This window comes from Mytilus californianus, unplaced genomic scaffold (genome assembly GCF_021869535.1).
Source record: "Mytilus californianus isolate M0D057914Y unplaced genomic scaffold, xbMytCali1.0.p SCAF_4, whole genome shotgun sequence".
Lineage (NCBI taxonomy): Eukaryota > Metazoa > Mollusca > Bivalvia > Mytilida > Mytilidae > Mytilus > Mytilus californianus.
Window position 1 is genome coordinate 79,678,672 of NW_026262690.1, and position 26,883 is coordinate 79,705,554.

General features: G+C 32.2%; 1 protein-coding gene across 1 annotated transcript in view; it reads right to left on the reverse strand.

The window, feature by feature from the left end:
- LOC127737093 (kinesin-like protein KIF16B) overlaps positions 1-23,132 on the reverse strand; it is a 39,724-nt gene extending 16,592 nt beyond the window's left edge. Inside the window, exons 1-20 of the mRNA XM_052247626.1 lie at positions 23,122-23,132; positions 22,171-22,237; positions 20,996-21,118; positions 20,597-20,713; positions 19,789-19,821; positions 18,285-18,337; positions 17,212-17,301; positions 15,199-15,271; positions 14,584-14,651; positions 13,999-14,099; positions 13,297-13,413; positions 10,730-10,827; positions 10,350-10,424; positions 8,690-8,743; positions 8,320-8,373; positions 7,459-7,578; positions 6,853-6,904; positions 3,115-3,252; positions 2,542-2,627; positions 953-1,044 (exon numbers count right to left, since the gene is read on the reverse strand). Coding sequence (XP_052103586.1) covers positions 953-1,044; positions 2,542-2,627; positions 3,115-3,252; positions 6,853-6,904; positions 7,459-7,578; positions 8,320-8,373; positions 8,690-8,743; positions 10,350-10,424; positions 10,730-10,827; positions 13,297-13,413; positions 13,999-14,099; positions 14,584-14,651; positions 15,199-15,271; positions 17,212-17,301; positions 18,285-18,337; positions 19,789-19,821; positions 20,597-20,713; positions 20,996-21,118; positions 22,171-22,237; positions 23,122-23,132 — 1,622 coding nt within the window. The remainder of the gene's footprint in view (positions 1-952; positions 1,045-2,541; positions 2,628-3,114; positions 3,253-6,852; positions 6,905-7,458; positions 7,579-8,319; positions 8,374-8,689; positions 8,744-10,349; positions 10,425-10,729; positions 10,828-13,296; positions 13,414-13,998; positions 14,100-14,583; positions 14,652-15,198; positions 15,272-17,211; positions 17,302-18,284; positions 18,338-19,788; positions 19,822-20,596; positions 20,714-20,995; positions 21,119-22,170; positions 22,238-23,121) is intronic.
- Positions 23,133-26,883: the final 3,751 nt, after the last annotated feature.

A 26,883-nucleotide genomic window follows, 5' to 3' on the forward strand; every position in this document is an offset into this window, starting at 1 on the left:
AAAAGGCTGTCCTCCTTATAATAAAATTTATTTTGGTATGAAGAATAACGTGAGAAATTATAATATCAAGATCCAAACAAGAACAAGGATCTCTCTAAATCTTACATATATATATATATATATACATATATATAAATATTTAGCAAGAATATGTTTAGTAAAACACCTTTTTAGTTTTAGAATTTCGAGCGATATCTCGTTGCCCTGTTATTTTTAACAGGTTGAGCGGCACTCCTCTCCCTTAAATATCAATTTAAAGATTATAATTTCGGTTTAAAATACATTGTATTCATATAAACTCCTTTAACACTTTTGATTATAACGTATTTGTATTGATTGGCATGAACGTGTCTTTTTATTATTTTTATTTTTTGAGAAATTTAACATTTTCTTTTAGTTTTCTTCTCCCATTGCATAGATTTTCTGCTCTACTTTTAGCATATTAAAATACTCAGAGAGTTGGCAAATATTAACAGGTTTCTTGCAATCAGTTTAATGAGATCCTTATATTACAATAAAATGTAATTTCTCGCCAATTTCTATTACAAATCCTATGCTGTTTACATTTAGTAAAGATGTTCATATTTCCCTTTCATTTTCGATTGTTGAATCTAAGAGTGAAAACATCCTTTGTGAAACATTAACATGGAAAAGTAGATTATCATCAAATTTCACATAGTGGATTACAATACCATTCCCAATTACGATAAATTTAACTGTATAAGAAACCTATTTGTCATAACTTGAAATAAATAAATTATTAGGTTGCATCTACATCTGTTTTTAAAAAGTGAGCAACAAATTTGCCCATCTTTTAACATTTGCCGTTGTAAAAATATGGAACTATTTTAAGGGATGGTTTGGGAAAATATAAAAAAACACGTCGACTTGTGACACATTCTATTTCAACCTATTTACAACGAATCTTGTTTAATTGACCATAAATACGTACTTTGCTGATGTCAGGCTATCTGTCGATCTGTACATGTCACTGATAGATCTTCCATAGCCAATGGAAGGTTCCCTAGATACCGATATTCCATGCTGTAAAAAGAAATAAACATATAATAAATATAAATCATAGATACTTCTAGTGTCAGAAAATAGAACAAAATGTAAAAAAGACGTAATTTAAACAAAAATTGTGCATCGACAGAAAAATACATTATCGATAAAATAATAAGAAAACCGAACATATTATGTATTTAATATAAGTTATATTCAGTCGCACATCAAGAACACTCTATGTCTTGGAGCTTAAAACAGAGATAGAAACGGGATAATTCGACAATCCAATGGTTTTCTATATATATCTCACGTAAACTAGAGGCTCTCAAGAGCCTGTGTCGCTCACCTGTATTTACTGATGCTTTGGAAATCATGTAAGGTTAAAATCATAATTAATAGTATTAAATATTAGATATTATAATGATATCTAAGATAATAACAAAAAACTGCAAAATTTCTGTAAAATTACTAGCTATGGGGCAGCAACCCAACAACGGGTTGTCGGATTCGTCTGAAAATTTCTCCGTGTCGGCCATAATGGTTGAAAGGCGGGGTCATCGGACAAATTTTTTAAACTACATACCATAATAACGATTATGGCCAAGTAAGCTTAAATTTGTCTCAGTAGTTTCAGAGAAGAAGATTTTTGTAAAAGATCACAAAAATTTACGAAAAATTGTTAAAAATTGACTATAAAGGGCAATAACTCCTAAAGGGGTCGACTGACAATTTTGGTCATGATGACTTATTTGTAGATCTTACTTTGTTGAACATTATTGCTGTTTACAGTTTATCTCTATCTATAACAATTTTCAAGATAATAACCAAAAACTGCAAAATTTCCTTAAAATTACCAATTCAGGGCAGCAACCAACCAACAGGTTGTCAGATCTGTCTGAAAAAGATAGATCTTGACCTGATAATCAGTTTTACCCTTATCAGATTTACTCTAAATGCTTTGGTTTCAGAGATATAAGCCAAAATCTACATTTCACCCCTATGTTCTATTTTTACCATGGCGGCCATCTTGGTTGGTTGGCGGGGTCATCGGACACATTTTTTAAACTATATACCCCAATGATGATTGTGGCTAAGTTTGGTTAAATTTGGCCCAGTGGTTTCAGAGGAAAAGATTTTTGTAAAAGTTAACGGACGACGGACGACGGACGACGGACGACGGACGACGGACGCCAAGTGATGAGAAAAGCTCACTTGGCCCGTTGGGCCAGGTGAGCTAAAAAATTAGTCTTAGTGGATGCGTATGCCTAGGGAGGTGTTCGTAGACGACTTTTGGTAAAGTCGTGATGATTCTCTCTACCTTCACACTTGATCCTATATTCATGTTCCCAATTTTTTATATATTTACTTATTTATGAGGGCTGATTATAATTTGTATATGTTGTATTAGCATCCCGAAAGTCACTGCCATGTAATACATTCAACTCCAAATCAGGGATATAGATTGCTACCTGTTCAATAATATTCGAAATATGTACGGTCGTTATTTCTGTTGTAAAACTATCCTTCACTTACGTCCTTTAATTCTTCCTTCATTTTTATTGCTTCTGCTGGATTGTTAAAACGAAACATGTTAGTTTTACCTAAAAGTATAACTGCACCTGAAACAATAATCATTAAGTAGACAGTAGAATGAGGGTAAGAAAATTTATGATTGACAAAATAATTATAATTTGGTATAGATATATTAAGTATTTACCATTGTCATGGTCCTTTCCAAAACACTACAAAATAAGATCGTTGAAGTGGTTTTATTTATTAATGATATTTGAATTATTCATATTATACATTAATTTTGTCTGTAATCATTCAGTTAATAGAATTGGGTAATTTTCATAAAACGTATGCTGCAACTTTCCCAGGTAATGTTTACCTAGGACAATGGTGGTTGTATTTTGTATGCCCTTTGGTTTACACATGTAATACCATATACACTTTCGAACGTTGCTGACGATGGTTATTCGAACAAAACGTGTTGTATTTCGGAAATCATATCATCCGCATTATTATACATAGTAGACTTCACATACAAATATTGTAATATACCTCTCAAATACTGGTCTTTAGAAGATTTTTCAAACATTTTACCTTGCGTTAGTTTGGTTGGTTCCATTATCAAACAACCATTCAATGTGCACATAGCGGCATTCTTTGGAATGAGCTGAACTACATTATTATCATTTGCAATTGCACAGTGTTCCTTTTCTATGTCAAGCCCAGCTATTTCTGACAGTAAAGATATAATAGTATTGATTTTTTTTGTTTATACAGAATGATAACATTTGCAGAAAGGTGTTAATTGTTTGGTAGAAAAAGCATATATAATCGAACAGAAATAACTTAATTTATGGCATGCCCAGCTATTTCTCTTTGAGTTCTACGGTATCCATCACAAATTGGGTGTGCTCATCAAACGAGGACCTGCTTTCGCGGTCTTTGATCTTTAAAAACTAGAGAGTCGTTTAATCTGAAAAATGACCTATTGAGTCCGATTTCAATACATGACATTTTGAATGAGTAAGGATTCGCTTGGTGGGTTACGCGTGCGTACTAAAAAATGCTTACCGTGTCGACACACGTGGTCTCACTCCTTTTTGGAGTTCATGCGATTCCCTCGGTCGTTTTCACTTTACAGGTATATTCATATTCAAAATGGGGTTACTAGATTTGAATATCGATAAACTGTTCATTTGTGTGTACACAACTCATGCTTCGTTATCAGGCTCATAAGGTTCGCTTGAGACCACAAGAATCTAAACAGAATTTAAAAAAACGTCTAGAATAGAGAGGCAAAAGATGCCAAAGGGATATTCAAACTCATAAGTCGAAAACAAACTGACAATGGGATGGCAAAAAATAAAATGGATCCAAAGACAAACAGCGCACAAAACACAAGTTGAAAAAAAAGACTGAGCAACAGGGACCCTATCAAAATCCGGGTGTGATCTCTGGTACTCTAAAGGGTAAGCTGATACTGATTCACATGTGACACCCGTCGTGCTACTCCTATAAAATATGTTGATAAGTTTTATCAAGTGATATGGCATCACGCAATAGCGTGTATAAGGTATACAGAAGCATTAGCTATCTGGCAGCGGTGAACTTCGGGGACTGATACTCAACCGGTAGCGGTACCGACCCATTGATATTAATAACTATAATATAATCGCCTTTCTTGTCAATAAATCTTCAAAAAGGTGCTTAATTATTTGATTTAAGTAATAAAACCAGGAAAGGACGAGTAAAATCAGGCATTTCATTTATTTATTTTCTGATGTCACGGAGAGCACGTGCATTACGGATGTTGAGCTATAAGGGATGAAACACCACGTGATTAATGTCAGTCTACCATAAATAGATGAATCCTTATAACCATCTATGTTATGTAACTATTACTATATATAAATATTATCGTTTCCAGAATTTATATTCAATCGAACTTGCTGTGGGCACGTTTTGTCTGCTAAAATGACGTTTGTTTTTGTTACATAATATATTACTCTTTATTCAAGTTTATTTTATTTCAGATATATCAATGCTTGTATATTTTATGATAGGATAAAAATGGAAACTTCTTTTGTTGATTGAAGTTGTAAAATAGAAACACTACTAACTCGATAGAGTTCGGATAGGCCAAGTTTGCTCTTAACTGTACTGAATTTTACCCGATCAAAATGGAAAATACTGACTTGCATTAACTTGGGCACGTTTTGTCTGCTAAAATGACGTTTGTTTTTGTTATATAATATATTACTCTTTATTTGTTTATTTTTTTATTCCATATAAATCGATGCTTGCATATTTTATGATAGGATACGAATGGAAACTTCTTTTGTTAATTGAAGTTATGAAATAGAAACACTTCTAACCCGATAGAGTTCGGATAGGCCAAGTTTGTACTTAACTTTTAAATTTTTCCAGACCAGAATGGAAAAGACTGACTTACAGTTACTTTACTTAAACATGTCCCTAACCGTCTAAAACTAAGATAGATTTGACTCCTATATAAATTATATCAAAGGCAACCAGTAGTTACCGATGTCAAAATCTTAAATCCATTAAGAAGGTACTAAACGGAGGTGAACGAGACCGGGTTGTTTCTTGATATTAATGCATCACATGCCATGCAAATACACACTCTGTCAAACCAGTCTGAAATGTGTTCGGTCTAGTCTGAAACGTACTTGATCACTTCTGAACTGTCCTTCACACCGTCTGATCAAAAATACTGTAAAGAGCAGTTAAGACGCAGTCACATTCGGTTGAGGATTTGTCGACTACGGTTTCAGTCGAATCCAAATTCGATCGAATATATTTTAGATATTGCCAAATGTAGTTCAAACTCGGTCGAACATTTTATCTAAAAATGTTTAAGATACTATGGTTTCAAATCCCTCAGGCGAAGTAAACCTGAGATGGATTCGACTGTTATTTATAAGATCCCTTTTAGTCATATATCTTTACATGTGTTTCGATACTTATACATCCTTAGTTTTCAAATTTAAAAAAATAATAAAAGTGTCACGGGCGCATACAATTTATAAAGTGTTATTTCCATTTTTCAAAGACTTAGTTTCGTACTTTTTCAGGCTTCTTCCAAGATGCGGTTTGGAAGTTCGATTGTTCCTGTTTTATTCTTACAACACGATCGATATCATATTCCAATTTTTAAGGTGTTGTTGTTTACAGATTTCGTAAATAAAGATACGGTCAATATCAGCTTATTGTTCCTATGAATGAACTTATTTTGAAATGTCATTCATTAGGCATTGTATGAGATCTTTGAACATTGTTCAATAGTTTAGCGCATAACCTAACATGATAGTGCTATCCATGTATTTAATAGTCGGTATTGCAATGGATATTTATTTTTGACCGACTTGTTTATTGCACTCACATGAAGCAGATTTCATAGTCAACCTTCTAAAAGTAATAAATACATGCCAAGTTCTTAAATTTGACTTTCAGATATATTGATGATGTTCTGCCACTCAATAACCCATATTTCAGTGATGTTTTGCATCTTATATATCACAGTGAACTTGGAATTAAGGATACTACCGTAATTAGATTGTCTGCTTCATATCTCAATATTGACACAAATAGGCGACTTAAAACTAAACACTATGACAAATGTGATTATTTTAGCTTTACCCATTGTCAACTGATGAATTCTGCCTTTTTAAAATAATTTTACAAGTTGTTCTTTTTTGTGTTGTTACACTACTGTCCCAGTTAAGGGGAGGGTTGAGCGCTCCAAAACATGTTGAACCTCGCCATATTCTGTATGTGCAAGTCCCATGTCATGAACCTGTAATGTATTGGTTGGCGTTTGTTTCTGACTGCAATATTTGTTTTTTCCTTCATGGTTGTAGTATAAATCAGGCAAATGGTTTTCTGTTCCGAATTTCACAGTTTTTCACACTTTGGTCATATCGTTACCTTTTACAGCTTACTATATGGTATGGGTTTTGTCCTTGTCGAAGGCCGAACGACATCTCCTTATTGGTAAATTCAAGTATATACGGAATTATTCTATTGTGCTTTAGACTTGTTGGTGTGTTTTAATCTACAGCTGTAATATTGACAATGCAAATTAATTTTAAAGATTTGCACAATATTTGAGCGCGAATTTTCGGATTTTTTCATCTTGCACAAATCCCTTCTGATCATAACTGCAAAGGTTAATTCAAGTAAATTTCATGTGTTTCGGACTGATCGAGTAACTAGGAATATTCAAATACAAAGATTGGTGCATTGATGTGTGACGGGAAAGCTACCAACGTAAACGGATTAAATGGATAGTTTCTTCATAAAATAACTTACTGATATCTTGCTCTATTGGCGCGTCATTTCTACCTATTGTAGTTATGCCAACCTTCAATGATGAAAAGATAAATACATGAAATGATCTTAAAAGACAAAATGATAAAATATGAAAGGGAACCTGAAACAAGTGGAATCGTTTTGGAGAAAGTAACAAGCGGTAATACCTTAGTTTTTGTTTACTTAAAGCTCTGTTTTACTGATAAGAATTGAACGTATCAAATAGAGAACGTTTTAAATATCACTTTTATATTCATACAGAGGATTATTTTTCAAAAGAAATGTATTAATTTTATGACGCCTGATTTTATCTAACTATACTGATTTTTCTTATGATGCACCTCTTTTCAACGCATACGTCAATGTCGAATTGGGCTATAATTTCAAACGCTTTGACGCTTCCAGAGCACAGCAATATACTCCCGTTTTTTTCTGGTTTTTGTGTTTTTCAATTTTTAGATTTTCTTTTAGGGTTTTGAAGACTGTTGGCTGCTTTTTTTTTTTTTTTTTCGTCTTTTGATCATGGATTAGTTCTTTTCTTCTTCTGTGTATGATTTTTCATTGCCGGTTAATTTTTCATTCAATAGAATAAATTCCATATCTAACCTTAAGATTATACATTGTTATCCCTGTGCTAAATATATCATCATCAATTCCAATAAGGTGGGGATGTGCTGAATCTAACATGATTCCCTTTCCTTCCTTGCGAACAGCCATTGCATGATCCTGTAAAAAAATATAATTTTTTTTAAATTATTATAAATATTATTATGTATTTTAACAAGAATAATTACTATAAATATAAAATTATTATAAATATAATGATATGTTCAAAACAACAATTAAAATACTATCATATGTTTTATCAATTAAAAGATTGATGTCTTGCAGAACTTGTAGAATTACATAATGATTTAATTTTGATTTGAATAGACTATGCGTAGTTCGATTAAATATTTTTTTGTCAGGGGGGAATCCAAAATGTACTACAAACTTGAAGAGCTATGAACACTAAACATAGAAAGGTAACCGATTTATGATATCTCTTCATTTTTTTTCTGTCCAATCTTTTGAACAAATAAATGGAACAAAGTGAATACTTCAGAACAAACCAAATTATACTTTCCAAAATTGTTTTGTGCAAAAGCACTTTTCGGAATTACGTAAAAATCTTTCAAAGAGACACTGGAAAGTGTTCAAGTAAATTTTCTAACAAACTGTAATTTTAAGACTTTGATAGCGGAAATAATATTACATACAGACGTGACGGGGGAAAAGGCAAAGACAAGCAATGATTACAACAAAAGAAAAAGAAACACTCATAAACATTTCAGTTAAGATTGCCCCGAGAAGAACATAATGAGATTCTTAAAAGAACTGCAAGCAAACGAGCAAGCTCTACATAATTATATTGTTTCATATCAATATTGAATCATATTGGGGTTCCTATTTAGATTTTATACATACAGCTATATCGGTTTCATGCCATTTTTCTGTCCATTCTTCAGTTAACACCTTCACCTAAATATACAAAGAAAACTTCAAAGGCCAAGGTTTACTTCAATTATTTCAAATTTACGTGAATTGACAAGAAAATACATCGACTTGCATTGATCACGTCTGAAATACTTTTAAAAATTGATTATATAAGTAATTTGAAGGTATAAAAACTGCTTTACCTAAAAATATAGATATATTCAAACACTTAATAATAATATTTTTCCTATATGTATATTGACATTTTTTACTTGTAATGCTTTTTTTAATTTTTAATTCTCGATTATATATTGTGTCAGAAAATGACATTTGTAATTTGATTGTCTTATATAATACCAACTCTGACTTCACTTTCTTGTAACATTTCTTTCACTCTTGGTTCAGCAGACTTGTCCTTCAACACAATGTTTAGAATTAGAATTACAAGTGACGCTGAATATTCGACAATAATTAGTAAAATAAAGAAACAACCCGACAACTTATCAAAACACAAAATGACCAAAAGATATCTTGAAGTCAATATATAACGTTTTTAACAATGGACAAGTATCTATACAATTATCAAGCTCTCAATCAAACTAATTTGAAACAAGTGAAATACTAGCACTGCCAAAAGGTAAACTCCAAGGAAAATTCAAAACGGAAAGTCCCTTGTCAAATGGCAAAATCAAAAGCTAAAACACATCAAACGAATGGAAAACAACTGTCATATTCCTGAATTGATAGTTGGTACAGGCATTTCCCCATGTAGAAAATGGTAGATTAAACCTGGATTTATAGCTAGCTAAACCTCTCATTTGTATGACAATGACAACAATGTGTGAACAAAACAAACAGACATCATAGGTAAAAATGTCAAAAATAGGGGAACAGCAGTCAACATTGTGTCATAATTTTAATCACTATAAAAACAAACAAATATGTCAACAAAGAAAAACAAAATGGCATATAGTCAAAGCACATAAGCAAAGAAAGTACCGAGCCACGCCAATAGGATATTAATAAAAAAGGACTAAACAGTAAAGGTGAATAATTTACAAAGACAAATAAAAGAACACTATAACACGTAATTAAGATGATAAACAAGTCATTGTGAAGTTGATACGGAATATTTATCAATAATATTCATTTTTTGAGAAAACAAAGATGAGCCACAAACCTGTATGATCTTCTTGTATTTCAAGACTTCAAAAGACAAGTGAGCATGGAAGGACAAGAAAAATTGTACTATTATCGGTAATAATTTTCCGCCTATATGCATGTCTTAAAACTCGAGTTACCATTCAAAAACAACATGTCTAAGCAAGTACTGAGAGTACCAAAAGTAAGGTATCTAAAAACCAAAACTATTACCAGTACTTTCTCCAAACTCCAATTATACAAACAAACCATTTTAAAACAAATCGGGCAGGGGTTCCGATTGCACTGGCTAAGCCGCAACGTCTGGGACACATGTCCAATAATTATGTCTTAACAAATTTTGAAAAGTTAAGAGATTTCATCAATTCTTAAAAAATTGGGCACGGGTTACCCTGTTCAATGTTACCTAAGTTAACTGAGCATGGGCTTGTCCGAAGTTTTGAGGTTCCCTGTAAACATTTGGCAGGTTTAAAATAGTTAAAGTTGAACAAAGTTGAAAAGAAATTCAACAGATTGACAAATATATGGCATTAACACCACAATTCCTAAATTTGTATATTATTGATTCATGTAGCTTGCACTTCTTGAGTGAGTATTATATGGAGTCTTTACACTTTTTCTGATTCAGTTGAGTAATAACAACAAAATAGGAAAATATTCACATAAAATTAGTGGTGTAAAAGGTATACCATTGTCTACGTGTATTAAACAACAGAGGTACAAAACAGTTATAGATATATATTACAAACAGTTTTTTTGAAATTATGATTATTTTATCAACGACGTAATAATGCATATGTATTACATTTTCAAACTTCATTGTTATTAAATCTATTAAATTACTCAACATTATAACATACCAGTTCTCCACCAAGCATTGCTTTCAGGCGTGATATTTCCTCTTTCATCTCTCTTATCAATCGAACACTAGGGTCCTAAAGAATTGAGTACATATCTGTTACCAATCAACATATTATTCTACTTTAAGCGTTTTTTTTAAATACGTTATGACAAGCAAATATGTGAACGATTAGGTAATGAATAAATCTGGCTTTAATTTTTTTATTTAGTGTTTTGTGGGCTTGTTCGTAATTTCATTGTCTTTCGTCGTATGCCATGGCATGGTCATTCTCTTCGACTCGTAATCTTTGAATACCTTTGGTATTTTCTGTCTCTTTTTGGTAATAGATCTAGAGATGACAAACTTAAAGATATACAAATGGTAGCTAATACACTTTACCTCATTTTTTGTTGGTTTGTTCACGATGTTCTTTGCTCCTACAGCATATCTCAAAGTCCTTAATGTTTCATTATAGTTGATATCTGCTGGTGATATTGCTGCAATAATAATTTCAAAATGTTCCATATGAAATTAACAGGTCTTATTGGGATATTGCTACATAAAATACAAAGTTCAGAACGGAAGAAATTAAAGTCTTTTAATCCTTTTAAAAAGTAAAATAAAAAAAAACGAACTCCAAGGAAAATTCAAAACGGAAAGTCTTTATCAAATAGCAAAATCAAAAGCTCAAACACATCAAACGAATGGAAAACAACTGTCATATTCCTGACTTGGTACAGGCATTTCCTTATGTAGAAAATGATGGATAAAACCTGGTTTTATAGCTAGCTAAACCTCTCACTTGTATGACAGTCGCATAGAATTCCATTATATTGACAACAATGTGTGAGCAAAACAAAGACATTATAGGTAAAAATGTCAAAAATAGGGGAACAGCAATCAACACTGTGTTATAGAAAAACAAAATGGCATATAGACACTCTATAGACAAAATAAAAATAAAGAGATAAGGTATGATTGCCAATGAGACAACTATCGACGAAAGTTCAAATTAAGTGGATGTAAGCAATTATAGGCAACCGTACGGCCTTCAACAATGAGAAAAACCCATATAGTTTTATAGTCGGCTATAAACAGCCCCGAAATGAAAAATATGAAACCATTCAATTGAGAAAACTGAAAGCCTAATTTATAACAAAACAATTTACGAAAAACAAATATGACAGAAATGAACCAACGACAACCACTGAACTATAGGCTCCTGACTTGGGACAGGCACATAAAGAATGTAGCGGGGAAAACACATTTGTGAGCGCTCAAACCCCCCCCCCCCCTAACCTGGGACAGTTATTTAACAGCACAACATAAAAACACACTATAAAAATCAGTTGAAAAAGGCTTAACTCATCAGATCGATACAAAGCAGAAAACATCAAACAGAAACACAGACCCGACGTGGCAGGGTATTTATCCATCCCTCATCCCTAACAACAAAAAGGACATTAAGTACAGATCTGAGAGTACTCGCAGTTACTGACAGCTGGTTCATAGCCAATAACAACTCATAAAAAAATCATGTATCTAAGATATCAATCGGTACACATCCAACATCCTATTGATTTAGTGAAAAGACGTCATTAACAGTCAGAGAAAAACACGACCTTGTGCAATGCCAAAATAAAGGTATCGACAGATTGTAGTTCCGTTAAAGTGCATATGTGTATAACAAAACTTTTTAGTATGATTTTAATTTACTGATAACAAAATCATTATTTATACCAATAAAACAATATTCAAAGATCCAATTACGGTATTGAATTGGTAACCTTTTAGAATAAGTTCATTTAAAGGATTGATAAGTTTTTCCGGATCGTATACAAACTTCCGGGCTCGGGCAACAACATCACCGTAAAATTTAGGATGTGCTATTCCGTCTGAAATAAGTTTTTTACAGTTACAGCCAAACTTGCAAACCATATCTTTGTATCTATGGAAGAATTTAGTAAAGGTTTTAAGTAATTTGTGGTAACGAAATTCCTGACTTAATAATTTACCAGTTATACATAGATTACGTTCATTGAAATCCAAAACGTCACTACAGACATGGGCATAACGAACAAGTTGGAATATTTAAACACCGTAAGATGGTGCCAGAGGAACATCGCCGTCCAAAAAAGGAAAATTAACAATAGGGAAAGTATATAAGTAAAAATGAAAAACAAGAATAAAAAATAGTCCATAGCACAATAACACAATGGCGGGATGTATAAATACCGAGCCACGCTAAAAGTATATTACCAAAATAGGCTAAACAGTAAAGTTTTGAAATATACAAAGAAAAAGAAAAAGAACAACACGTAATTAAGATGATAAACAACGTCAGTACTTATAATCTATGCTTCAAGACCATCGTGTATTATTTGTGAAGTTAATACGGAATATTTATCAAAAAGGTCTTGATATCTTCCGATGAACATTTTTTTAAAGGACGAATGTTCTTTGATATAACGTTGTTTCATCAACTTTCTGCTCAGACACTGGTGACGTTTTATAAAGTCTGAGTAGCAGCTGCAAGCTCTTGAATACCGAATGGGTTGAGAAATGTATATCCCATATGCAGGTGAAGTTGGTATATTACTTCTAAGGTGGGGGAAATTGATAATTTCAAAATTAAAATCGTCTCGTTTGCATAAATTCTGGTACTGATAATGTATTAGCTACAGATTATTTAAAAAATGCTGCTATCATAGTTAAACAGTCCATAAGCGGAAGTACAGACAGTCTGTTACATAACAAATTTAAAAAAAAAAACTTTTTAGATGCCATCTTCCATCTGGAACACTTTTTATTCTCATTTAGCTAAAATGTGCTTGATTTTGGAGAAATGTAAAAGTTTTTATTACATTATTTAATACAATTGCTAACTACACCTTCTGACATATCAAATGTATATCATAAGGGAAAATGTAATAGTAAATAAGCATTCGAAATGATTCTTCACTTACTTGCTATCATAAAAGTTCTAGAGTTACCACCAAGACTATCCTTAAGCAACCATGTTAATTTAGAATTTCTGTATGGAATAAAAACTTTTTTCTCTATGTCTGTGTCGGAAGATTTAGCTGAATAGAAATAAGCAGACTTTGAAAAAACCCTAATACAACAGTTTCAATATATTGAGAAAAACAATTATCATCTTAGCAGAAGTAGAAATAGTAGAATACTTTAACTAGTAAAAGAAAAAGTAGTGGTAATAGTAGAAAATCTAAAGAAGGACATTTTTTCAAGTAATGATGTCGTATTTGTTATATTTTAAGTTTGAATCCCAAAATAGAAATTAAAAGAAACAGCATGCGTACTTTGAGTTTGCTTTCCTTATTATAGAATTTGAAAATTGTGAATTGTCATGATTTTCTCAGTTATCATTCTTGAAAAGTCTCCACAAGATAGGATGCTGCTCATATGTATTATTATCAGTTATGCCAGATACAACCCTTTCATCTTTGTGACATCACAGATGACATTTATACATTGCTACAGTAACGTTATATAAAAAAATAATCTTTGACAATAAAATGTACTCAATTTTCGAAATTTTTAGAATTCTTAATTATTTTACAAGTTAAATTAAACTTTTAAAGAACATATTTTTTTCACATTTTACTGATATCTTTTTCCATGCACAAATTGTAAACCGAGAAATTTACCTAGTAGTGTTATAACTGTCCCAAGAGTGACTAGTGATCTGTTTATATTACCACCTTCTTTCAGTCTTTGTCCAGTAGCCCCTGAAGCATCTGCACTCTCGCTATTAAGACAAAATTTAATTAGCAAAATTCAATAAAAAAATCATTGACCATTAAAGTTCAACATAAGTAAAAGTACAATTCCAAAAAATTTATTAACTTATAACTACATGCAAAATATGTCATTTAAATCATGCTACAATAAAGCACTGACTACAGGCCGAATGATTCCCACGAAGATTAATTTCCACAAGCAGCGTTATCAAATTATTAAAATAAAAAATTTCAAGTGGACGACACGTGATTATGGAACAATCTTCATAAAGTAGTGTCGAGACCAAAAGCTAAGAAAGCTAAAAAAACAATATTACGTTTGAGAGCATAACAAAATGAACAGAAAAAAGCCGTCGTATGTCAACTTTGCTCAAGTAATTGTTTTTTAGAATGATTACAAAAATTATGAACTGAAAATTGCAAAGTATTCGTTAGGATAATTTTAGAATTTGAGCACTGGCTACTGGGTATATGTTACTCATGGGAACCAACCTTCCAGCCAGATCCACCAAATGAATTCTACTTTGGGTTTCATAAGGCATTCCATTAAATATTCTAGCCTAAAACAAATAAAAATTTGCGAAAACAACGGTTATTAAAAAGTAAGACGATAATGAAAAAAAAAGACTTTAATTGGATATGTTAGTTGTTACTGTATAGTCTTTGGTTTGGAGTTCTCGAGAAAGGGAAACAATATAATGTTATCTTATTTTTTTTCAAATTTTGGTTGGTATTACATATTAGTATCCTTTTGCAAATGAACATCAGCACCAGTTATGATTAAGTGATGATTTCAAGATTTACTCATAAATACCTGGTTTTCAAATGTCTAGGTTTGAGTGTTTAAGGTAAATCGTTTCATACATAGCTATCATAAAACTAAAACCATCATATTAAAAAAACAATTATTCATTACCAAAGGACAATATTTTTTCTAAAACTTTCATTACAATCTACTGTGCAATCTGTCAATTCTTAGTTTTGATAGACGCATAGATAAAACAGAAAACTCAAGGAATGCATTTCATATTTAGATTTATAAATGTTCAACATATATACAAAATATTATGATATAGACATATAGTGAAAATATTAAAATGAGAGTACCTGAGTAAATATGAGAGTAAATATGGCATGTGACCTGCTGCTGACGTCATTCATATTGGTTGGTGCTGTACATCTGAAGTTTCAAAATATTTCATATAAAAGTGACTATCATTTGTATGAAATGAATTAAAATAAACGTTTAATAAATTCCGCGTTATGATCTCTGTTGTGATTCCTTTCGATTTTTACATTATGAATTCATTGCTAATAAATACGAAATCTTAATTAAATTAGTTTAAAATAGAAATATTGCTTTCAAAATAGATCACCTAAGAAGGATGTGTTTGTTAATATTACTTTTGATAAACGTATGGTTAATTCATCTTATTAGCACTAGCTGTGATGCTTAACAATGAATAATAATTATAATGATGATGACGATGACGATGACGATGATGATTGATCGGCGTTTAACATCCAAAGGCAAATGTTACATCAATATCAGAACTATAATATGTCAATTTGATATTAATATGAATCATGTTTTATACAAAACCGACACGCTGAGTCCGATTTTTATATTGCTAGTTCACAAGGAAACAGTCCTAATGAAGACATATCAGCCTTCCCGGACTAGTTAGTTCAACTCCCAGCCGACCAGTATTTGCGCTTACACCTAAATGCCGCATTCTTAGGGAAGAGCAGCAAAAATCAATTTGAAAGTCTTTGGTTTATCCCGTATGTCGATGAAATTTTAACCCCAAAAAATGTGTATGCAGAAAAACAAAATTGTCTATAATAGCAAAGAATATTGTAGAGTGATCTTTCTACTTTATCGATATACATATATTCATTTAAAAACAACACACACTTTAAAAGTCATGTTTTAAAATCTTTAATACCCAAATTCCATCTGCGAATTTTGGACATCTCTGAATGAAACAAAAGCATGAGCAATATGTCATACCTCGTTTTTTGACAATATACATGATCAATAATATCCAGCAGTAGTAATTTCTCAAGACTTCTGTTACTCTTACCTATTCGTTTCGCCTATTCGAATGAGGTCATTTGCATCTTGTAAGCTATCTGCTATATGGTGGGATAAATCTATAGGAACAAAATTATAAATTGTATTTCATCGCAGGTTTTGTTTGGTTCTTTTTATCCTATATATTACTTCTATGAGTTTCAAAATTGAGTTTATAATTGTTATTCAAATCCTCATGGTATGATCAGAGTAATTTCAATGAATCTTTAATCTGATCAAAAGAATATATATTTTGTTGTTAACCTTAGAATTGATATGACAATGACACCCACTATCTTGTCTATGAATATTTCGTTATTCATGGCTACTATTATTAGTTTATATATAAGACAACAAGATCGTTCGATGTGGTAAGCAAGTGCTTGATTATAATCAAACACAATATCAATGTAGTTTACATAATTGTTGAGCTTAAAAAAAGGGTTTTTTTTGTTTGTTTTTTTTGTTACCATGATTTGTATCGTCTTAATCAATTAATGAGATTTGAATATCGATAAACAACTGTTGCCTAGATTTTCTCTGAATATGGATGTTTCTCCTTTCTGTCGCTTCGGTATTTACTATTGGAGACATGTTTATCCTTTAATAGATAACATCCACAATTGTCCCTCTAATATTATCATCGGTTTTGTTATGTCTCTGATCGTGAAACTTGCTTCAGAACTATACTTTGAAATCACAATGCACAGTGTCTTACTCTAGGTAATGTAATGTCAGCTGTTTTCGCTTTTATGTAAGGGTGCTTTAATCTGAACTATAAATAAGAAGATGTGGTTTGCGTGCCAATGAGGCAACTATCCATACAAGTCACAATGTGTAAAAAGTAAACAATTATAGGTCAAAGTACGGCCTTCAACACGGAGCCTTGGCTCACACCGAACAGCAAGCTATAAAAGGTCCCAAAAAGACTAGTGTAAAACAATTAAAACAGAAAAACCAACGGTCTAATCTATATAAAAAACGTTTGTACTGGCATCAATATACTTAACCAGGATATGTTACCTTCTACATATGGGCCATACTTAGGGTGCTCTCTTACACGTAAACCCTCTCGAGCTCTATCGGGGGTTTCTAGTAGATCTCTAACTCTCTCATTATATATCTCCATAAAACTAGAATAATAGGAAGCTTATTTTTAAACTCCAACTCATTTGAAATGCAAGAGCAAATTATAGCAGTATATGTAGATAAAACGGCAGCATACATGCTACAAATAACGAGCAAATCAGGCATAACTTTGTGGTTTTTTTTTAAAAAGATTTTGAAAAAAACGTAGAATAAAAAATATTTAATTAGCATACAATATTTAGATGAATAATCAATCATAAATTAAGTTACGTTCATTCCAATGAAAACCCGTCCTCCTGTCCTCGTGTATTACGATTTATCGAATGCGACTTTTAAACGGATGTTAACTTGTCCGGAGCAGCACGTCGCGTGTCACTAGTGGAGAAGGAACTGCCATTCGTAGCACCATTGGTTCATCCATGCCATTTTTTTCTTGGTTTCGTGTTGATCAATCTTAAGTTTTCCTTTTCGTGAGTTGTTTTTATAGCCTTTTTCATTGTCTATGGTGTTTTTGTCCTGCGAATTATGACTGATTGCTCCCTGCTATCTTTTTATTTTGTAACAGCTTATGAATTTATCAAAAACGAAGTTTATCTTCCAATCACCATTGGGAGCTTTAGCTGTTGTTTTTTTTATATTATTTGTTTTCCTAATTTGTCTTTCAAATAATTACTATTCCAGGCGAATATTAAAACTAATCCTATATACAAGATACAAGAAATCTCGTTTAAATTCAATCGTCGAATCTTATAATTAGTATGAAAAAAGTCCATGGGCTTTTCAGTGCACAATAAGTATGAACCGTTGTAACACGTTCCTTGTTGACATTTGTCCGCCATTTCAGGCCATATCAGACTTTCCAGTAAGATTATAACGACACAACAGCAAAAATGTTCTCTGCAATAGTGGCAATGTGATTGTTTGTTTTTGGATTTTTGTCATGTTTAAAAATTGAAGTGTCGCTAAATATTGGGTAAAATATCTTATATAAAGATAAGTCTTGTATTCAATTTGTAGTAACATTTACCTTATTTCTGTTCTATATGTTGCAGACTGGTCATTCATCTTCAGAAAAATATCCTAATAAAGACAATGACTTATTATACTAACATTGACAGGTACGTAAAGAAAATGGAAATTCGTTTATTTGTGTTATTGAGTCTTACTACGCGTCTCGAAAAACATACTCGATATTGGACAAATAATATTATAGATACTACTTGCTGTCTGCACATATGATGACATTAAACAAATATTATTAGCGTTGTATCAGTTAGATCTACAAACTAATTGTATAATCAATATTATATATGCCTTTCATCGGTATAATCAAGCTTGATTTCAACAACACTGTTCTTTTGATGGTAGTCAGGTCCTACGTAATGATAGCTTTGAATAATTTGACCTTCAAAATTTTTGAGAGGGCGAAAATAAAGATACCTATCTTATAGTTATCAACGTCAACATTTCCCTTGTGACACAGAATTTTCCTACTAATAAACCTTTTCCGTGGTTGTGTGGTTGTCTATTTTATCCTTTAGGGAATTTTGTGTTGTCGCAGATCTGTGTTAGTAACTGTTTCCTTCATTCATAGCGCACTTAAGTTCAGTCGCACATTTCGTGTGTGTGTGTGTGTTTTAGTTAAGTATGTGTCACTCAATAACCAGCTTTCTGGTACCGCTTTCGTCGTTTTTCTTTCACTAATGATTTTTGGTTGCCTGCTCCATATTCTGTTGTGAAGACCAGGAACGGTTTATAGCTGTAAATATTGTGGATTCAGTTTTTTTCGTGGGTACCAATTTTCGTGGATTGAGAAAAAAATGTATTTTCGTAGATATTTGATTTCGTGGATTTACAAAAGTCCATATACAAGTCTATGGACAATGTATTCTTCGTTGAATAGTTAAATTCGTGGTAAACCTTTACCCATGAAATCCAAGAAAATTGGTACTTAATGAATAATAATGAATCCACAGTATTGCAAATACACTTGTTTATAATTGAAGACCATATACTGAACTCTACCTTATTTTTTGTGAATATTTCGTTTTCCAGTTGTTGATGATGCATATAGTACACCCCTTTTTATCCATCAGTTAAAAAATTAAGTTCTGTTTTGAGAGGTAGATATCATTCTATTTAGTTTTGAAGCTTTTGTTTTTACATCAGTTTGTCAATGTTTTTTTGTGAAGGTACTTTGAATTAAATATTACTGGTTAAGAAAAACCTAAAGTACCTTAACAAAAAAAAACATTGACAAACTGATGTAAAAACAAAAGCTTCAAAACTAAATAGAATGATATCTACCTCTCAATTTTCTTAACCAGTAATATTTAATTCAATAGAACGGTCTCTGATTGCATACTGTCTTCCCCAAACTTTGAATCTGGTCATTCACTATAAAGAGTAATCTTTAAACGTGCCACTAGCATAACAAATTTGGCATGATGTATTTCAATTGACGTAACTGGTAAGATATCTAGGAGTAAGTGTGTGTCTTTTATTATCTAGTCTATTTTTAGTATACTTACATCACATATCCTCGGAATTAGACCTCTATTTTCCTTAAACATTAAAAACAATTTAATGTCATCCATGAATCAAGAGCTTTTTAATGGTAGATTACACGATAACAGGTACTAATTATAGTTCATCGATCAAGTTTGAAATAAGTAATGAGATATAATGATATTTTTTCTTTGAAGTAATGTCAAAGATTACTACGCGCGGGCGAGTTTGTCCTGCTGATGATATAATCACACACAAGTGATGGACAACATCACATACAAATTAGAAATAATAAAAGTGTATTGGCATTTGTAGTTTATGTGATTTTTGTTAACGTGCTGTTTTTTTTTTATCTTATTTGTAAAATATATCTACAAAAGGGTGACTGGGGAATAGATATATGGTCACTTTGGTCTTCTTCCGACCGGCAGTAAAATCCTTGCCAGAGTGAGGTGTGTGTTTGAGTGTGCGGGATATACAAGTACGTAGCCACGTCCGGTCAGAATGGGGACGTTAAATCCGATGCCTCGTATAAAGAGAGTGACACGCTCTTGTACATTAAAAATCCTTGCAACAACTCATTGATGGGTCCGTAGATGGCCTGTTGCAAGGCAAGATATCGGTCCTTATCCAATATATCCTCATGTACCAGTGGCAGTCCATATTTCCCCAACCTTCATCCCGGACAGCCTCTATTAAGGCCCTACATATTGTATTTATTGTTAAATTGTTCTCGTCCTGAACATGCCTGAAATATTTGCCACTGAACGTTAAGCAACCAACAGTCAAACAATAAGTCAAAAGTTGTTTTGTGTACCCATATTAACATACCTGCGTTCCGATCATTGTGTAGGTTTTACCTGAGCCAGGTTGACCATAAGCGAATGCGCATGCATTGTAACCATCATAAGCAGACGACACAATGTCTGTTCCAAATTCCTGAAAAACCTACCAATAGCATGGTTTCTTCATTGTACAATTTATTTATTTTAAAAATCACTATATTAAATTGATATTAAACTTTCATTTCTTCATTTAAAAATGTGATAGAAATACAACAAGTGCAACATTAGCAACGCATTTAATACGTAATCATTCCAAATTTGTAACCGTATTAACTCATTTAATTTCTCCGAAAAGTCCGCTGTCGACGTCATCGTCATGGTCGTCCCAGTTGTCGTCATATTCATCATAACAGTATATGATCTTGAAACAAAATGTATGGTTTACCTTTTCCTGCGAACAATAATTTGGATCATCCTGATCCACAGACCAAAAAATGTAATTGAAGGAAAATTCTTTGGTACGAGTGGCTTCTCTAGCTACGTCTCCTTCACAACCAAACTCTGGAATCTTATAATGAAAGTAATTTTAAGTAGACGTTCATATCAAACTTCCTAATTACTAATGTTTACACTATTGATAATGCGTTGAATAAGTTTAAACAAGTAAAGATTGATTTTCAATTTTTTCAGCTATCGTTTTTTATACAGTAATCAAAAATACAATAGGAGAGAGGGCCTTTCTCCTTACTTTACTTCACACCAGAGTACTTTCACAGTATCTTGAATTTCTATCCATAAATGATTAAGCAACTCGTGCTATTTAAAAGCAACCCAAGATTAAGGAATTATGAGCCCCGCCTAACCTATTAGAAAACACATTCTTTTTATCATTGTGCATGTACCTCGTGCAATCGATTATACTTTTTAACAAATTACATTTTTTTAGCAAGAAGCACGGAATACAATACAGCATTAAAGTTGTTTTCCATTCGTTTGATGTGTTTGAGTTTTTGATTTTGAAATTGATAAAGGATTTTCCGTTTTGAATTTTCCTTGGAGTTCGTTATTTTTGTTATTATACTTTTTTTATACTAAAATTCACAGGATCACATATACATATGTGAATGTTTAGAATTTAACAAGATTACGACGCGTATTTCCTAACATGTGACCAAATTATAAATGCCTAGAGATGACCGAAACCTCAGAGATAGATCACGGCAGATTTTGAGTATTTTGACAGACATTCTTAATTACAGGTACAAGTTATTCATTATAAATACAGGTGTCCTTTGATGCAAATCTTTAAAAAAAAGCAAAAGTCAGAAGATACAATGAGGGTATAATAAACAAATCACCTCTGTAAACATAAAAAAAAGCAAAAGTCAGAAGATACAATGAGGGTATAATAAACAAATCACCTCTGTAAACATAATCTTGAATTCTTTCAATTCCAATAAAACTTGCTAACAATCATGTTCAGATAAAAAAAAATCCGCCAACACTTACGGGACTATATCACCAGTGAATGAATGCATACGGGTAACACCCGAAACTGGTTTAATCATGCATAATAGCGCGCCCCAATGATATGAGACTGTACACATGAGGTTTTCTTACCTTATTATTTGTTAGTATGATCTTATCCGTAAATTTAACGACCACATCAGCATTTGCATCTCGTTCCCTGTAAAATGTCAATCATTTGATATATTACAAATTGACTTATTTAAATATGTTCGATAAAAAGCTTAAATTTGACTAACTGAAGGGGTTTTCTTTTTTATCTGAAACAACATATTTATGACAAGATTTAAAACATGCCGGTATGTTATCCGAGTCCCGATAGGTGTATATCCCGAATTCCGCGAAAATAAAGGCCCAATCCCGAATTCCCACAAAAATCAAGGTTCAATCCCGAATTCCCCCCAAAAAATAAAGGTTCAATCCCGATGTCCCGAGAGAGACCTTTCCGCTCCTCGCCAGTAAACCACAAAACGCCAAATTTTCCGATTTACTTATATAAATCCAGCAAGGATGAAGACAGCTAACATTTGAGAACTCTTCTTTTTTACTAAAATGGTAAAGAAATGATTTGTAATATGGACTTTGTTTATTTGGTTTTTGGACTCGCAAATGTCTATAGTTTAGCTATGCACAATTATGCACTGTTATGTTACTGCCGGCGTTTTGTCATTGGTCTTAAGGTTAAATCCATGTGTATTGTATGGGATTTCATCAACTACCAGCAACCTTTAAAACAACAACAGTTTGTGGACTGTTAACCCTTAAAGATGTCCTCGTACTTATCCCGTGGTACTAAAAACCAGACTATCATACAACATCTCGATGATTTTAACAGGAAGATTATAATATAACGCCCTTGATTAACTAAAACGTATAAATAAGTATCATGCTGTTATCGCCGGCTAGTTTCACACTAGTAATATATATAAATATAGTAAGTTGGACGACAGATAATTTGACCATAGATGTATAAACCCATCTATGATTTGACCAAGAAAATGCAAAACATTAGGATATGGGAAGGTGAAAAGGTTTGTTAATTACCTCAGATTCATTGGTCTTACACGAACAGCAACTTTAACCGAAGTCATGACTGTACATTTAAAATATGTCTGGATGAATTAAATATACCATCGTGTTATCAATCACACATTTAGTGTACACAAACTTACTGTGATAAATATTATCAAACTTCGTTATCTATTTTGTTCGGTAAAAAATGCACGTCAAACATTATTAGTTATATCGTCCGTTAACAAAATTTTTTTCGTTCGAATAAGATATGAAATTATCATTTTGCGCTTAAAAATTATTTTCATTGGGTGATTTCTATCCGTATGTAGAGTGCTAAGAAAGACAGCCTTCAATTTTTTCAACGATTAATAAATATAAATCTTGTTATCTGCATTTGTAGCGAAAACATGTAGACATTAGTATGTCAGTTATTTCACATACTACAGACTGAAAGATTTTGTTTATTTTTCTTTTACAAACATAAATAAAAAAAAGTTTAAATTGTCATTTTAGTTAAAACATCTGTTTGTCCCATTCGTTCACAGTAGGTATAGAGTTATTCCTCTTTGATTTAGTTTCTTTTGACATGTTTGATATGACCCTTCTATACTTACCAGATTCCAAACAACTATCAATAAAATTAAAAGGATATGGAGTAAACGTCAACGAGACAGCAATCCTACAACATAAAAACCAAAGACCAATAGAAGAGTCAACAATAGACAATATGTGCAGTTCTAAATCGTCCAGTCTACACAAGTTTTGAATAAATTAAACTGCAAATTTCAAATCTCTGCAATAAATAAAAAAATTTCAAAAACTTTGATATGACATTAGACAACTTCCAACATAGCTCCTAACTTTTGACGGGCACGCGAATATCGGTGTGGTACACCTGTACCGATTTATGTGCGCTCGACTCTTTTTTCACTATCAACATTGAAGTTCATTCTTAATTAACTCATTTAGTTTTTAAATCATATTAACTAAACAGTTACATTTTTTACTATAAATTCTTTAATATTACAACTTATTTTCTCTGATTTAATTTGACCTTGCTCTTACCCATGCGATATTACGATCAATTAAGTTTATATTTGATGCATCCACATTAGATAAGTGAAAATAAGTTGACATATTAAAGATTATTTACCAAAAGAGGGGTCTTTGTCCCAAGCGTCTGTGATTTCACGGTCTATTTTAAGAAAATCTTTTCACATGACCTTGTCCGTCCAACTCGTTTTTTCTGTCTTTTTTTTTGGGGGGGGGGGGGGTCTTTATTTTAACACCATTATTATTACTGTTATTATTATTTTCATCTGTTTGTTTTGTTGTTTTTTTTTTTCATTCTCATCTCTATCAGTTCTTTAAAACCGAGACAACCATCCTTAACCAATACACTTTTGATTTGTTCCCATACAGTATGAGTGGACTCAGTTATGTCCCTTTGGAACATCTCAGGAACTTAATACCCCGAGCCAAAATACTAATTAGGAATCCTTGATTTGCAACAAAAAAGTAAAATCTAATATCAGCTTTAGTAGGCGACTTAACATCCGATAGACTGAGAGCAAACTGGAATAGTTTTAAAGGCAATTGACAAATTGAATGAGGTTGCAAAAATAAAAAAATAAAAGTTTGAGATATTGAAGAAAAATGTATTTGACTTTAAAAACTAATGAACTCAGTTGACCAATAATTTATGATCTAAATTTCCCCTGAGTTTCTTGTTATTTTTTAGATCTTATTTAATCTTCTTGGTCGTGCATAATAATTAATTTTGGAAATGCGTAAAATTTGCATTAATATACAACAATCGTCACAAACAATGTGTTTCGCCAAATGTCCTATCAATTTGCACGGCGGTTTTTTTTACTTTGGCGATCGAGTTTTGACCTCATACGGAAACTAATTAAGAAGAAATTTAGCAATACCTCTTTAAAGTCATCCTTTTTCTTTCAAATTAGTTCTGGTAATCATGAATATGACCTACGAGATACTTGATTTTTTATCACCAGTATGCAATTTGCAATGCATGAATGGTAATGATCTGAGTTTGTGGGGATTTCAATCTTTAACCTGATATGAGTTATATCCACCATTCAAAACACTGTAAGTTGTCAAAGGACTTTGCAAGTCTTTTTCGTTCTATCATCAATACCCAACCGAATACTCCGGCTTCTTTCACCAATACAAACTGGCCGCCATGATATTGTAAATAGTGCTGAAAGTGGCGTTAAACACAATGAATCAATCATCAATATCCAACGGAAGAATATTTAAGTATTACTCGATAGAAGAAACTCATATTCCCTGTCAGTGTTTTATATCTCCTGAGCCGTCAGGCGAAGTAATACGAGCCCATATCCCATGTGAAGCCCGAATAACAATTATATTGTACTGGAGTGACATGATTTTAACATTATTTGCCATTCTTATCTTCGTTTTTGTTCACAGGGGATATTGGCTCATATTCCCTGCCAAGGTGACCAATCAAATTGCAGGATTAACCGGCACGGATACTTCACTCCAGTATAATATTACTCCGATGTTAAATGTTTTACATGTTCGTAGAAAAAAAGGGGTTTCAAGCGAAAAGAATTGACAGTGCAAGAACCACAATATGTAAAGGTAAAACAATTAATATTATTTGTTTCCTGGTTGATGGCAAACACAAAAGAATGCGTAGGTAGGAAAAATAACTTTCATCTTAGAAATTATTCTTTATACATAAGACTGAAAATGGAAATATTCTGGTCGTGACCAGTGCTTAACCAAAAATGTCTGGACTATATATATATATAGCTTAAACGGTGCTTAAAAATGTCAAAAAATGTGGTTGGGTAGGTATGAACATTTAGGTAGGTTGGGAGACAGGAAACAGCACTACGTGTTTAATGGACTAAAACAAACACACCGATATTCATCACGTTTGAAAGTTTATTGATAGTTTATTAATGCAAGTCATTCTAAATTTCAAATATAAAAATACTGTTCGTTCTGAGCTTGTTATTGGTGAAAAGCACTTGCAAAATGTCCTTTTATCGCGAAGACTGTTATTATTGACAGGCAAAAAAAATCTGCTACATCTCATCCCTTATGCACAGTTATTAAAATGTTGTGCCGAATGTACCTGCTTTGATGTTACGGCTGTTATTTTACAGTCAATTGCAAAGAGATATTCTGTTACAGACTTGTATATTTTACGACATTAAGTTTGAACTTCGACATTAAATTTTACAAATATTAATTATACAAATGTGTTTTAGACGAGCATTTCAGTGTAGTATAGAAGTAGATAATAGATTAACATTTTGTTACTAGTTTTAATCAAAACCTTTGTCATTTTGAAAGATAAATGTTTTGGAAGCGTGAGATTTTGTCATTAAATCTTTAAATGAGCAGGTAACAGATTCATGATATCAGCGGGAAGACATCACATTCTAAACCCTATCTATGTCTTAAAAAAGCTTTGCCCAGGCTACTGTGAAACGTTCAATAACAAATAATTCAATATTATCTAACAGATCAAATGTCATAGTGGATCGAAGCTTTTGTAAACAGATTATTTGAATTTTGCTGATTTTAGTTAAGTCTAAGTTATAAAAGTTGCTTTCCTGCTTATCATGCATTGATTTTTAATAGAGACAAAAGGAAAGTTCTGACGTTAACTACCTGTTCTTGTCTATCTTACAAGGTGTTGTGGATTCATGTGTAGAGATTCACCAATAAATCAGTCACCAGTAAGGTAAGGATAGCGATGCATTTCAATATATTTTTGTCGTCTTATTT